At 42.1% G+C, this 14,539-nt stretch overlaps 2 protein-coding genes across 8 annotated transcripts in view; one reads left to right on the forward strand and one right to left on the reverse strand.

Moving 5' to 3' along the window:
- Nucleotides 1–441: 441 nt before the first annotated feature.
- LOC113163779 (protein FAM92B-like) lies at nt 442–3,357 on the forward strand. Of its 3 annotated transcripts, none has more exons than XM_026362739.1 (9): nt 442–512; nt 944–1,181; nt 1,263–1,331; nt 1,652–1,753; nt 1,947–1,952; nt 2,063–2,167; nt 2,275–2,388; nt 2,705–2,905; nt 2,994–3,357. In XM_026362739.1, the coding sequence occupies exons 1-9, from the start codon at nt 493–495 to the stop codon at nt 3,162–3,164; spliced, it is 1,026 nt and encodes a 341-aa protein (XP_026218524.1). In that variant the 5' UTR covers nt 442–492; the 3' UTR covers nt 3,165–3,357. The 3 variants fall into 3 exon arrangements, with proteins under 3 accessions (XP_026218524.1, XP_026218526.1, XP_026218525.1); XM_026362741.1 differs by having other exon boundaries at nt 2,278–2,388; XM_026362740.1 differs by having other exon boundaries at nt 446–512; nt 947–1,181.
- Nucleotides 3,358–5,595: 2,238 nt separating this feature from the next.
- arhgef4 (Rho guanine nucleotide exchange factor (GEF) 4) overlaps nt 5,596–14,539 on the reverse strand; it is an 87,912-nt gene continuing 78,968 nt past the window's right edge. For all 5 annotated transcript variants that reach the window (XM_026361871.1, XM_026361873.1, XM_026361872.1 and 2 more), the window contains 9 exons: nt 10,975–11,154; nt 10,530–10,730; nt 10,217–10,396; nt 9,884–10,116; nt 9,547–9,676; nt 9,325–9,456; nt 8,330–8,573; nt 7,368–7,445; nt 5,596–7,026 (listed from right to left, as the gene is read on the reverse strand). In XM_026361871.1, the coding sequence (XP_026217656.1) occupies nt 6,869–7,026; nt 7,368–7,445; nt 8,330–8,573; nt 9,325–9,456; nt 9,547–9,676; nt 9,884–10,116; nt 10,217–10,396; nt 10,530–10,730; nt 10,975–11,154 (1,536 nt within the window). In that variant the 3' untranslated portion in view covers nt 5,596–6,868. The remainder of the gene's footprint in view (nt 7,027–7,367; nt 7,446–8,329; nt 8,574–9,324; nt 9,457–9,546; nt 9,677–9,883; nt 10,117–10,216; nt 10,397–10,529; nt 10,731–10,974; nt 11,155–14,539) is intronic.

Here is a 14,539-nt window from a genome sequence, read left to right on the forward strand (position 1 = left end):
ATCAATCTTCTCACAGTAAATGTTGTAAAATTGGTGTGAAAATCGTGTTTTGTAATCTTACTGGGAAGAAACCAGTTTAACAAGATCCCAGAAATAAAACAGATGAACTAACCAACTCCTCTGAATCTAATTAAAAACAGGAAGTAGAAATATGAAAGCACAGTGTTAACAAAGAAATCTGCATTATCAGTGCCCTTTGCATGTGCTGGTGTTAAACTGTACGGTGCAGTCTGTGTTTGTGCTTCTCGTCTCGTTTATGTTCAATAGACAGAATAAACTCACATGGTGAAATTATGCAGCATGTACAAGCAGACACAGACACAGGTTCACAGTATTACTCTGCTGCCATCATGTGGCTAAAGTCATCACTAACACCACCCCCACAAACATAGGACACCATCTGTTGTTGGTGTTTCTACGGCAACGGGCTGTTACCTGGTGCAGGTGAGAATAAGCCGAGGCAAACAACAGAGCAGAGGACGACGAACAAAGATGAACAACCTCTTCTCCAGGTAGGAATCAGAGCTTTTATGTTTTCCTCTTATCGAGAGATAATAACAGGCGAGGAGCTGGGTTCAAAACATATAAAGATACAGGTCACCATACTTATACATTCACAGCAAACATCACCTCAAGGCGCATCACATTTCATGGTAAGAACATGAACAACTGTATAGAACTATATAGATAACCCAGAAAATCCCACTTGAGCAGCACGAGACGACAGTGGGGGCCAGATCTGCTGCAGATAGAGTAGAGTTCCCCCAGCAGACTAATCTCTAGCAGCATAAGAGATGGTTCCGAGTCACCTGAGCTACTAGACCTGCAGTCTGAGAACGGAGATTATGGAACTATGAGGTCTTTAAGATTAGATCCCATACAAAGACAAAGACAGTGGCCTGTAAGGAAACAGCAGAGAAGTTTTTGGTTTTTGGTTTTTCAGCAGGGATGTCCAGGTGAAGAGCATAGAGCAGACGCTGAAACATGCTGAGAAGTACCTGGGCGACATCTGCTCCCTGCTGGCCGCCTACACCAGGAAGACAGCCAAGCTCAGAGACAAGGCAGACCTTCTGGTGGTTCAGCTGTTTGACTTCTCCCGGACAGAAGACCCCGAGCTCCAGATCAGCCTGAAAAACCTGGCAGAGGACCTGGCCATGGTTCAGGACTACAGGCAGGCTCAGGTCAGGGACACTGAAGTAATGCACACACCCATACAAACCCTTGAACATGTGGATGTCATGATGAACTCTTTGTTGTTGCAGGTAGAGAGACTTGAGACGAGAGTCGTTGCTCCATTAAAAGCCTATGGAGACATTGTCAAAAATAAAAGGGTACGTTTGAATAAAGATGTCTCACTAACAGTGACGTAGCTGCAAGAAGATCAAATGTTAGTTGATGGTGTGAACACGGGACACCTCTGATTAGAAAATGACTCCACCTCTTCCAGCACCTGTTCTTTACAAACTGTCTGGTCAGGTTTTACTGACAGTTCGTGTTTTTCAGGCATTTAGCTTTATTGTCCTTCCAAGAATTCAAGGTCCTAATTAGCTCAGTGTCTATTCCTTGACAGTGACACCACACTGAATATCAAATGTGACGTGTTTTGCATGTGATGTGATTGATGTGAGCTGGCAGCGTTTCCACCCTGTAGGCAGAACTGAAGAATCTAAGCACCGATCTGAACAAAGAGTTGAAGGAGCTGCAGAAACTGGACAAACTCCGCGTGAGGAACCCAGCAGATCGACAGAGCATCGTATCCTTCATCAGTTTTATTTATTGTTGAACAATATTAGGCAAAGCAGTGAGTGAGTAGAAACCCATGCTGCACCAGCCAAACACAGTCTATGTGTGTGACATTTATGTAATGATGTTGACACACTGTGCGTTGACATGAAGCTGTTTACAGTAACATTAAGGAATATTTTCTTTGACAATAACTTTCTCAGTCTCAGGTAAGGCCAGTGTTTCTATGATCATCACATGATTATCATCACGTTACCGACCCTTGGAGCAGCTCATGCAGACGGTGAGGTGAAGCTTTCTTCACTGTGTTAACTGACAGGCAGAAGTCAATGTTCAGAAGTCCTCCCACAACGCCCAGCGCAGCATCAGACAGCTGGAGGACAGCATCACAGACTTCCAGAGACAGAAACTGGACGATATCAAAGTGAATCACACTAAAACACGTTGGTCTTCCTATATCTGTGAGAACACTGCGTTCTCCAGCAGGTGGCGTGTCAGTGTTTGACTCACTCTGCTTTGTGTGTCCGACAGAAGATCTTCACAGACTTCATCACAGTGGAGATGCTCTTCCATGCTAAAGCGCTCGAGGTCTATACACACACATACCACAACCTGGAGGAGATGAACCCCCAGAAGGATCTGGAGGTAGCTTATGCTAGTGATACAGCTGGAAACAGCACCAGGTAGTAGACTACCTGCTCAGCACCAAGACTACATGGTGAACACACACACAATGCGCTCTTGTAATTTCCACAGTGCTATTCATCATACTACCACTAGATGGCACCACAGTAATACTTTGACTGGAAAAATAGATTTACAGTAGATTGCAGTGCTCTGTAGCAGTGTCAGGCTATTAGGCCAGAGTCATTCACTAACAACACGTGGTAAGTGTGTGGGTGGAGGGGTGTTTGCACAAATCCTGGAACTAGCTGTGTTTGGAATAAACCTGTCTCTGTAGCTGTTCAGTGGCCGGATCAAGATGTCTGAGTCTGGGTATCTGGACACTGCTCTGAGCAGCCGCTCTTCTCCACTCATGAGCCACTATGCCGGTTCTGTTCTGGCCTCCCCTAAAAGCCAAAGCCTCAGGACCACGATGATGTCCACCGCAGCACAAAACCACAGACTACAACGCAGCCAGTACCCGATCACAGCCCAGAGGGTGAGTCCTAATGAAACCTTCCACAGAACTGAGGCCTGAAGGGCATCACTCAGCGAACCTGACCATTCTCACCTTCTGTCATTTGCAGCCACGCAGCACCCTGCAGCGCCAGAGGGGCATGGAGGAGGAGGAGGAAGAAGAGGAAGAGGAAGAAGAGAAAGAGGAGGAGATGTATGAATCAGAGATAGAGGAGAGCCAACAGTTCGGCAGGCACTCGTATGCTGCTCAATACGTCCAGATGCGCAGATGGCAAAAGTAACACAAACAGAAACATCTGCACACACAGCGACTTGTATAGTGCTCTGCCTTCATGGACGAAAACACTGTGTTGTCTCATAGTTTCTAGATACTGACATTTGTTTTCCATGTTGTTCCCATGCATGCTGCCTTTTATCAAGAAGAACATATAACGTGCTAAAATGTGCAAAGAACTTATAAAACATTTGTGAAATGACTGCATCAGAGTTGTGATTGAGATGCCTTCTCTCTTTTTTAAAGTTGAACACTGTTTTTGAATGTCCTCCTTGCAGGTTTGTGAATGGCCAGAAGGCTGCAGAGGATTTTAGGCAGGCAGCTGTTCACCATCTGCTGCAGGCACACGCATATGTTCAACTAATAGCAGAAAAACAAACCTGATAAGTCACCAGTATGATGGTTGACTGGTGAAAGTAAAAAGTTCTCCTTTAGATTTCAGTGTGCAAATGACATCAGATCTAACTCCTGAGTTGTCAAACGTCACCCTGCGGGCCTGTCTCTCAGCTGTGATAAAAGAGCTCCTGCCCAGCATGAGCACATAGTCTGTAAATTACACCTTGTTGTGGTAAAGCTGCCTCTAGTGATGCACAGCACCAAATAAAAGCAGTTTTGCTGCATTTGTTTATAGCACTGAAAATCACATTTGTATCCATTTCCACAATGGCATCAACTCTTTGTTGATCTAACTGCTTCTGTTAGAGGCTCGTGGTATTATTGTGAGCCACGAGACCAACTAGAATATGTATTTCCTAAAGACAATGTGTGTGATTGCTGAGTCTTCTGAACTCCAGCAGGTGCCGGCTTTAGTATAGTTGGCACTTAACTCACTAAAAGTCAGTTGTTTCTAATACCTAACCTATAAGTTCAATATGTGCAGTTCCATAACTAGCCACATGGTGGCGTGGCAACTTTGCGCATGTGAGCAGGTGGTAGAAGTGATGGAGATTTCACAAGTGTGGAAATGACAGTTTTTTATTATAATGTTGAAAACATAACCCCGTCCTCTAGTGCCCCCTAGTGGGCAATCTGCAGAAACTCTACAGGGGTACAGAGAGTAGTATTCTACAATAATAAGCAATGTTTGGTTTGTCTGGTTGATTGTACTGAGGAGCTAGAAGACCCCCCATGTACTATTTCTACACCACATTACAGGGTAAGGTAAACCATTTCTGACTCTCTTCTTTGCTTTATTAAATCCGGGGTCGTTCAAATAGGCCAGATTTGAAGAAGCTTTGATAAAGTTTGCGGAACAGGGAGTCAAAGGAGTGTTTTACATGAAATTTAAAACCTCAATGACATTAAGTAATAGCACTAAAAGTGAAAGCGTCTCTATTCTCAGTAAGTCTACTTTCAGCAATCACACAACTGACTGATAAAAATCAGTGCCTCATTCATCAATCATCTGTCTCACTGCTATATCTATGCTTACCAAGCATATGTTGGTTGTTTAAGTACAAGGCCAGATTCATCTTCTAGGTTGCCTTGAGCCAAAAGTGAACTGTGTGACCCTTCATTCTCCACTTGATGTACGATGTATCCTGCTGCCTAGAAGTAGTCAGACCACATACTGCACTACACACAACGGCTTCAATATATAGTCATTAGCTAAAGGCAATGGAGAAATGTTGAAGGTGATTTATTTCCTGCAAGAGTCAAATGTGTAATGTGGGTGTAGTGTGGCAACTGTTCACGTGAAGCTATTCACAGAGACTCTGGTCTGAGTGCACAGTAGTTACATAGATGGTTTATTTCTTTTGAAATACACTGATCACTGAGGGCAGAGCTTTAACCTGTTGGTTGGGGTTTGAACCACTGACCCTGCTGGCCCAGTATACCAAATAACACCCAGTAAGACTCAAGCAATGCATGTTGAAGCTATGTGACGTGGACTCAAGTCGTTCAGCTAAAAGTTGAGTGTTTGTTTTGTCACATGCATCCCTTCATCATTTAACTACAAATATTTATGTTTTTAAATCTGTTTTCCATTTATCTCATTTACTTTAAGGTGTGAAAGAATATTAGCTGATGAGAAACAGACCCTCGTCCGTGTGGCTCTGCTAGAACAAACGGACTCTTCTCTGTCACAGTGACACAGTGAACTAACAGGAATCAGCTCCAGCACATTCAATTTGAAAAATGAATGGATACTATAGATAAGTGCCAAAATCTCAGCTTTAATGTGATGTAATGGTGAAAAAGCCTACAGAATTTCCCAGATCCCAAGGTGATGTCTTCAAATGATCAAATATGTTTTATTATCATTATATTATTATTATTTCTAATCGTAGGAGCGTGGTGTTGCCGTGGTACTGCCATTGTTCTGTTCCCCACTGAGTTTGCAGTGATGATCTTCATTCCCTCCCCATCCCCCCCGATGGCGTCTGATTTGCATTTTTTTAAAAACACAATAAGAATAATCACGGCGACCGACGGCCATATTTGTCAGCTTAGGAATGTTTAATATTCCATATTGTCAGAAGCTAAAACATTTCAACATAAAGGTGAAGGAGTACATTTCACTGAATGCACTTACAAAGCGATAATCACTGGGCTGCATTGTTCTGAAATGAGATTATACTGGAGACCAGATACACAGAGCAGGAATACTTGATATCAGAAGTACAGGTAGATAAAAGAACATCCGAGTGTGTGTTGTCAGCCGAGTAGCACAATGAAACCTCAGTTCCTGAATCTGGTTAAATATAGCAGGGTTCGTAAGAGATCCAAAAAAATATTCTTCACAGTATTTTTTTTCATCACATCCATGCATGTCATTGTAAGTCATCCATGACGCACTTCAAATGGCACTTAAAATAAAAAGAAAGAAAGAAAGAATGAAAAGAAAGAAACAAACAAAAGAAGACCAGGTTGTTTACTGTGGTTGATGTAGGTAGGTATAAGGAAGAGTCGAGGATCAGACTCGAGGAATGTGTGCTGCCGGAGTCTGTGGGTTGCTGTTGAATAAAAACCTCCTAATCTTTGAAGAGTTGAGTCGTCTTTGGGCTGCATCTTTTTTTTCTTTATCAAGTGTTTGCACACCACCACAAATGCAGAACCAAAACCGGGCAGACGGAGATCACCAAACACTTAAAGAGCGTAGCTAAAATCATCCTGAAATGAGATATTTGCACAGAGAAAAGTACAAGAAACGCTCCAATTTTTCCCTTTTTTTCTTTTTTTTTTTCAGAAGCAGACACAGAACAAACACAAAAAACAAATCATCTGGCACTGTGAACAGTTGGCATCTGTCAAATCATAAAGTAACAAAACAGTGGAAATGAATGGCGCCGTTTTTGTAGACAGGCAATGTCTTCACAGAGGCAGCACAGTCGGGAGCCCCACGCCCACTCGCAGCAGTACAGTAGTAGGATTAGTACCAACCTTTGCTTGATTGAAGGTGTAGTAGTAGTAAGGTAAGCAAATGTCCACCCTCCCTGTTTGACTCAGTGTCTCCAGGAGACCATTCTCAAGTCTGATTGTTAACCAACCTATAAAGTGCTTTCGAAAAATAATCTCCTCCTCATCATAATCTTCCTCATCTATACAATAAATCAGTATATCAATTAGGGCAATGTTACAAGTAGGAAAGAAAAGAGGGGAAGAATTAAAAAGGGTCTATTCAGGCACGAGCAGAGAGCTCTTCTCTTTCTCCTCCTCGGCATTGCCCCACAGCTTTCACTTTCACTTCAGATTTTTCTCTTCCTTGCTTTACTTCTTGAACGGTGCCAGTCTGCCGATGTTGTGCCAGAAGGTGGAGGCTTTGCGCTTGGGCTCAGCCAGCATGAAGACCTGCTGCTGGGGCAAAGCGGTGGGGAGGGAGGGGTGTTTCTGTCGTAGCAGGAAGTCGTAGTAGGGTCTGGTCACCGCTGAGGAGACACAGGAAATATCACTATGTAGCTCTGTTGGTATTTTAGATCTCAAATTAGAAAAAACAGATAATAACTAGTGAATAAAAAAACTAGCATGTGTATGTGTATGTGTAAGTAAGTGTGATATCACTGACTGGAATGTTATTGTGGCCACGTACATGACACCTGACATTATCAAGACAACAGGTAAAAACTGGTGAAGGGACTTTTAATTCTTTTTATGTGAAGCCGCCATTATACGTACATCATTGCTTATATGTGATACACAGTGAGGCGAAAGCCTCGGATGAAAGAAAAGCTGTAGGCTGGAGATGATGATTTCTCACTTGCGTACATACCTTTAGGTTTCCCAGCTGGATGACTTTTGCAGGCATTCAGCATGGCCTGTTTCTTCTGGACCTCAGTGAGTGAAAAGCCTGAGAAGAAGCAACAGTTTCCCAATGAAGCTTTCAACAGAAAGGTGCACGTCAAAAGCCACAATGTTCATCAAATTGCTAGTAAAATTATAACATTAGTTTTGTACAGTGTTAGTGTTTGTTCTTTCCTAACTAATATTAGAAATGAAGTTAATGAAAATGAAAATGATGACTGACACTGTGTAAATATACACAGATCATGGATTCTAGCAGGTCGAGCAGCTCCTAACTCATCTTCTGTGCACTGTACGTTTAAAATTAAAAAAAGAAATCTGGCAATCATTCACTATCAATCACCACACCCACTACATTTACTAAAAACACATTTAGTAAACCTGGCTCTAACCTTTTCCTGGCCAGCCTCTATCACTTAAAGGTGATGTCACATATTACTAGTGCATTATGAAATCACGCTTGGCTCTGAGTGATTTGAAATCAGACTTTCAATCTGTTTCATCACTCTAAACTCTAATCTCTAAACTAAAAGAGGAATCCCGCTGACTGTCCGCCAATACAATGACACTATTTCCTAGTAATTACTAATATCAGAGGGAAGCAGCCAGATAGTACAGGCTCAGAACAGAAGCCTGGCTGTGTGTAATGGAGGGAGTCGCAGTAGAATCACTGACATTGTACTCGTCTATCCTCTGGATAAGCATCATAGAAATGACTGTACTGTAGTATTAATGCAGATGCAGTTAGAAATGACAGTCTATGGAAACAGATCTGTAGTGTCCAGAGAAGACAGTGTCAGCTCACTAAAGGTCACAGGTTGGAGCTCAGAAAGCTTCCAGTGTTTCCTGATTCCATAACTAACAATGATTAATAGATGGCTGGACTAAAAGGGCAAACTTTCAAAACAGTGAACTGTGTGTATATCTGACCTGTCTCACGGTCATGCTGGACCTGTCTCCTCTCGTCAGCAAAGGCTCGGAGCCAGCGCTGTTTCTGCTCGGGCTTCTTGGCACACAGGAGGTGGACCTTGTCACCAGTCAGCGACCGCAGCTTCAGGGCGTTCTTCACATTGACGTTGAAGTCCTTCTCCTTGCCGTCCTCCACGTCTATCATCTCCATGTGGTCCATGTCCATCCGGCCTTTGTAGTACAGCATGTCTCGACGCAGGAGGTCCTGGAATCATCAGAACAAGCAAATTCAGCCAATAATCCTTTTGAATAGCACAAGAACTGAGTGGTCAGCACAACAAGAACCAAACATGGCTGGCCGAAAAATTGTGCTTGATATCACAGGTATGAAGCAACAGACAAAATGTTTGTTCTTCTGTTCAGTTAATGCTCATATCTGTCAAATCCGTTCCACCAAAAGTCACAGGAGTGCTGCTACAACAATAATTTACTGTAGTCTAGGAAAGTTGGAATCTCTTATTAGGCGTCTTTTTAGCTTAAAGGTGAAAAACACTGCAATCTTAGGTACTTTAATAACAAATACACACAGTTTACAATCTTAGTTCATCAGTCATTTGATTTGTGTGATTGAGAACTGTTTTGTGTGGATTTACATTTTTCCATTTACATTTAGCAGATGATTTTATCCAAAGCAACCAAGTGTGGTACAAGGCCAAAGCAGGGTAAGCGTAAGGATGTCTTGCCCAAGGACCCCTACTGGAGGTAGGTATTTAAACCCTGTTTTCCCGCATGGAGGGCAGCAGTCTTCCCAATACACTATCCAGCCGTGTAGATGTAAATAGGCGTGGTCTATTGAAGGACTATAAACTAATTCATATGACCCCTCAGAGCACAATGATCGATTGTCAAAATCAAAAGATAAATTTGACTTATGCCTAGTTACAGCTGTGATACATATATTTCATGCAGTTATCAATATAAAACAGTGTAAAATACATTGTAGAATTCTGAGGCACCTTTTTGCAGTACACCATCTGATGGTCAAAGAGGAAAAACATTCTCTGCTGACTCTTGGCCTGAGGCTGGGACAGTTTGGTCAGTTCCCCTGAAAAGATGAGTTCAGAGCTCCTGCTGAGGACGTCTTCGCCCTGCATGGACCAAAAAACGCACAGCTGTTACGTGGCACTGAACGATGCTACATGAGATATGATTTTAGAATAAAATGCTTCATGCCACACCTCCCAGTCCTCTATGGAGCTCTGCCACTGGGCGATCTTGTCGATGTTCTCAAGGCGTCGCTTTCGCTCGTTGATCAGCCTGGCCACGTTTTTCATGGCATTTAAGGCAGCCTCCACATCTTTGTAGTCTCTAAAGATCAAAGTGTCACAGAGTTTAAGAGATAAGTCTAGAGATAGTTTCTTAGTTCTTATTGTATTAATTCAACTTGACACAATAGATTCCTTTAAAAAAGCCTGTAGCACTTCTTCATTAGTAAAACCTGTGGTTTCTTTGGATCAATCACAATTCCACCGTCCTGCTATCAAAAATACACTCACTAAAGGTGTGTGCAGTCACCTGTGCTGTGGGTTGGTGTATTTGAGCAGCTCAGCCAGCTGCAGTGGGTACTTGCAGATCTTCTGAACTGGAGTAAGCAGGAAACCGTCCAGAGAGATGTCGATCATCTTCTGGAGCAGTCGGCAGGCCTCGAAGAAGAACACATACTTGTTGACTTTCATCAGCTTAGAGAGCTGGACGCAGGCGTTGGGGTGGTTGTTGCAATACTCAGAATAGATCTGGAAATCTGTTTGCTACATGGAAAAGACAACACGAGAAAGAGTCAGATGTTACCAACTGGACTTAAACAATGTGTGCTCACATTACTGTTATGAAACTGTTGACACTGCTTACATGTTCGAGGAAGCAGCAGCCAATCTCGCTGAGGTGCGGCTGCTCTTTGTTGAACTTCTTCTCCAGGCCTTTCAGGAACTTTCTCTGGAATCGGTAGATCTCTTCAATGTTGCCAAAGATGGTACGAAGCTGCTCTTCAGTGAACATGTCTGTCCTCTTGCGGCACTGTTTGATATAACCCTGAGAGGAAAGGAAAGAGGATCAGAGCCTGCTGAACACAACATGCACCATATAAACCAGCTACATCAAATACACTTTACACGCTTAGTCTAGGAATTTAAAACCATTCAAATCAGTCAGTATAGGTTCAGACCTCACAGATGTCCTTCAGGTGCTTGATGTAGTCTCTCTCTGTGCTCATGATCTCATTGATGACATTGGTCCTCATCTGCTCTTTGCATGGTAAACCAGGTCCCAACAACAAGCCCAGACCTGCACGGCCCTCCTCTCCAGCCTGTGCCTCCTCCAGGTGGGCCAGATACTCCTCCATGGGCTCATCCTGGTTCACACGCAGCTGAGGAGAACAATAGTAAAAAAATACTGTTGAAGGAATCCTGTTTTTTCCAACAATTATTTTTTTCTTCTATGTATGCTCACTTTATCATATAATATATAGCCAGAGAAAATAGGCGCTCATTTAGTATATTACAGAAATATTAATATTAATAACAGGCAGTTTTACAGCAGCTGCAGTCATTAATCAAAGTGTAAATAAGATTCTGTATGGTCTGAGATTTCTGTTGTCGGGTTTTTCTCACCCGTACAAAGCTGGCAGGGAACCAGCCCTCACTGTCCATGATGCGACCCCACCACCACTCCTTGTTAGTCGCATCCACTACTTCAATGACATCACCCGCCTTGAAGCCGAGCTCCTGGTCGTCCATTGTGACGTGGTCCCAGAGCGCCTCTGCATACACCACACTGCCATCACTGATCAGCTGGAGAGGAAACACCATAGAAGGAACACAGGTGAGGTTTCTATTGTATGACATTATATATTAAACATCTGCCACAAGATGTGTTTGACTGTCATGATTGCAATACGGGTACTGTTAGTTGCCCAGTGAATATCAGGTGTCAACTACCAGCCACTAAAATGACAAAGGAAAGGGTTTACTGATGTAACATGACACAACGTCAGTGCAACACATTCTTCAAAAGTTCAACGGGTTTCTTTATCTGCCACTATTTCCTACAAGTTGACACAAGTTGACAAAGAATTACGGTAAACGATAAAGGTTAACATGCTGATGGCTGACAGAAACATAGCCAAATGTTATCACTCATTGTTTCTACGTGTTTGCATGACATTTAACATGCTAGTACAGTACAGGTGAAGCTGGTGCTATTCTTTCTGCAGGTATTGGACAAGCTAAATGAGCTGTTGGTGGTTGACCTTGATTTGTAAAAACAAATGAAATGATAATCCATCCACAAAGTTGAACCTTGTGTTCATCATAGTCGGCAACATTCAGAGTTGTATGAGTAACATTAAGCTTTTGGAGTTTGACCAAGTTGATATGGTTGATAAGGTTAATATTATGACATGGCATTGAGGCTGATATTGTGTTTTTATGGAGTAACAATAATGAATTCATTTGCATTAAGTTGGAGTTTGTTAAATCTGTGTCAATTCTTTTAGGTCTGTTTCTGCTTTCTTCCAGCTCCTGAGAAATAGAGATCTGTCTCTTTAACGGCCAGATGCTCTGTTCTGTATAGTGTTTAATTGTGTCTGTCCTGTGTTTCATGCTGACCAGGTAGTGTTCAGTGGATTGTTAGGGCGAACGAAACGAACAAAAAGATGCCTGCTGTAGCAGAAAACTATGCTGAGAGGGAAGTGGGAAAGAACCAAAGCTGATTGTGGACTGGGATTCAAAACAATGAAGCTCTGTGAAGTAGAGGGAAGCTGCATGTTCAGCTAGTGATTCTCTACAGGCTCATTATTATTGTTAAATAATTTAGCAGCTTTTGATCTACTGTTTACATAAAATACTAGTGATAACTGCTTTGAAAACGTGGATGGTTTTGTATAAAACACACAAAAATACAAATAATTTGACACTTGAGGGTGAGTTTTTATCACTTTTGATGTCAAGATATTACTGGTAGACAAAAACTCCAGCACAGGCCACTCTAGCACCACGAAGCACTATTGTACAGTCTGTTTCATCTTTACCATTCAGAAGATACAGGAACAGGAGGCAGATCCAGAGTGAGACCAGAAGGAGATGGAGCCAATGCTAATGATGAAGACACTGCAGTGGTCATATTTCACACTGGCTCATACACACCACCATTTTTACTGCGTCAACAAGGCCCTAGGCTCCACAGGGGCCATCCAATATGCTGCTGCTCATCCTCTCACTACTGCAGAGGCAACACAAATCCTGACGGACCACATCAGCCCAGCATTGGAGAGAAAGTCTAGATGTCTTTCACACTACCTCACTGGTGTTGTTATAGACACGGTCGTTTTATTTTTCTCTACGTGATCTGGCTCTCAGCTCCACTGATCCATCACAGCAATGAAAAAAAAAAAAAAAACAAGAAAAAAAGACAATGTGGTTGTTGCTAAGAAACACACCCACATCATCTTGCTTTTCTGCTGCCTCTCTCTCCCGATTCCTTTCTGACATGGCACCACAGGATCCTCTTATTAAATCTTACGATAATAAACTGCCACCATACATATAGCTTATTGTAAACAAGTCAAGCTCTGTAACAGTGCTCATAAGACACTGGTCACCATGTCACTATGGTAACAATGGCAGCTAATTAGCACACAACACATGTCACCATGAGCTTTTCTGGGCACATTCACGGTCTTTAATAAGACGTTACTGTTTATTTAATCAGGTACAGAAGCAACAAACACATTTCAGTATTAAGCTTGCTTTTGCCGACTTGTTTTCGGATAGTTTTACATCCTCAGGTCTTTAGAGGGTTTAAGTATTATGCACAGCTGTGTTCCCTGCAAACCTACTTACTAAAATTTCAGCCATTTTGAAAGTTGCAGGACAGTTCAAACTGAAGACACTGTCTCAAAGCATAAAAACAAACTACCTCATCATGCAGCATGATTACATCCTGCACTTTGAAACACAATAGATCTGTGCCAGAGGATCTGACAGGATGTACTCCACTGGCTCATACAAGGGAAGCATGTCAGACAAATAGGCTGACCATGAAGTAATTTAAAAACAAGTAAAAGAATTTTAAAATCAATACAGATACCAACAGGCAACTAGTGTAATGACTTTAAAACTGGTGTAATGCATTCTCTCCTTCTGGTGCTGGTCAGGACTCCGGCAGCGGAGTTCAGAGTCCTCTGATTTATAATGTTTTTGGGTAGACCAGATAGAAGAGCATTACAATAGTCCAGCCTGCTAGATATAAGAGCACACATTAATCTCTCTGTGTCACTTAGAGAGAGAAATGGCTGCACCATGGCAATACCTTTAAACTGATGGAAAGCAGATGTGGTGACAAACCCCACATGTGCCTTAAAGTTCAGATCGGAGTCAAAGATGATCCTGGATCTCTGGTTTGTTGGCTTAGCACAAGTCCAAGAGAATTTAATGTTTATATTTTTGAGTGTGTTTACACCTACATTTCAGGTTTTGGTCATAGCTTTCTGTCACTCTTCAAACACAGAAGGTGGGATTAACAGAGATAGGTGTGCTCTCCTGAGATACTACAAATTAAGACCATGTTGCCTTCAGGAAATATGCAAATTATATGAGGCAGCTTTTCCTACACTGCATATTTAAATGACTGGGGTGGACAAAATGGGCCGTGGGGAGAAAGTAGGTTTTTTTCTTTTAGTTTTAGACCTTAAATAACACTAATCACAGTTCAAGAGCAATCAGTAATGTCACAGTCACATTTCCCACTTCTCAACACACCCATGAACAGCAGTAGTTGAGCGCTGTAACGTAAGATGGACAACAATGTAGAGCTAAGAACTGCCTCATGGAGCAGGCTGAGGTCTAATCGGTTTAACTAAAACCCAACTGACAGTATACTAAGGTTTTGAGGCAGCTATGGATATTTAATCTTTTTTAAAATACTTTAATATTGTTCTTAGATGATTGCGGCCACAGCATTTGGAGACATTGTCTCTAAATGACATTTCTTGCTACTTTTCAAAAATTACATATTTCCATATTTGTTGTATATTTGCAGGAGCATCAACAGCTAACAAGATGGTCCAGCTAAACGTTGCTCAGTTATCTTATAATATATAACTGTAAAACTATGACAGTCCTGAAGTAAATCCTGCTTCATGAAGGTTTTAATTTTTAGTTTGTGTGGAAAATTAAA

This window comes from Anabas testudineus, chromosome 2 (genome assembly GCF_900324465.2).
Source record: "Anabas testudineus chromosome 2, fAnaTes1.2, whole genome shotgun sequence".
NCBI classification, from domain to species: Eukaryota; Metazoa; Chordata; class Actinopteri; order Anabantiformes; family Anabantidae; genus Anabas; species Anabas testudineus.

Coding starts and splice junctions, on each gene's coding strand:
- LOC113163779 (XM_026362739.1), top strand. CDS start 493: ATGAACAACCTCTTCTCCAG. Junction 513..943: donor ATGAACAACCTCTTCTCCAG/GTAGGAATCAGA, acceptor TTGGTTTTTCAG/CAGGGATGTCCAGGTGAAGA. Junction 2,389..2,704: donor ACCCCCAGAAGGATCTGGAG/GTAGCTTATGCT, acceptor CTGTCTCTGTAG/CTGTTCAGTGGCCGGATCAA.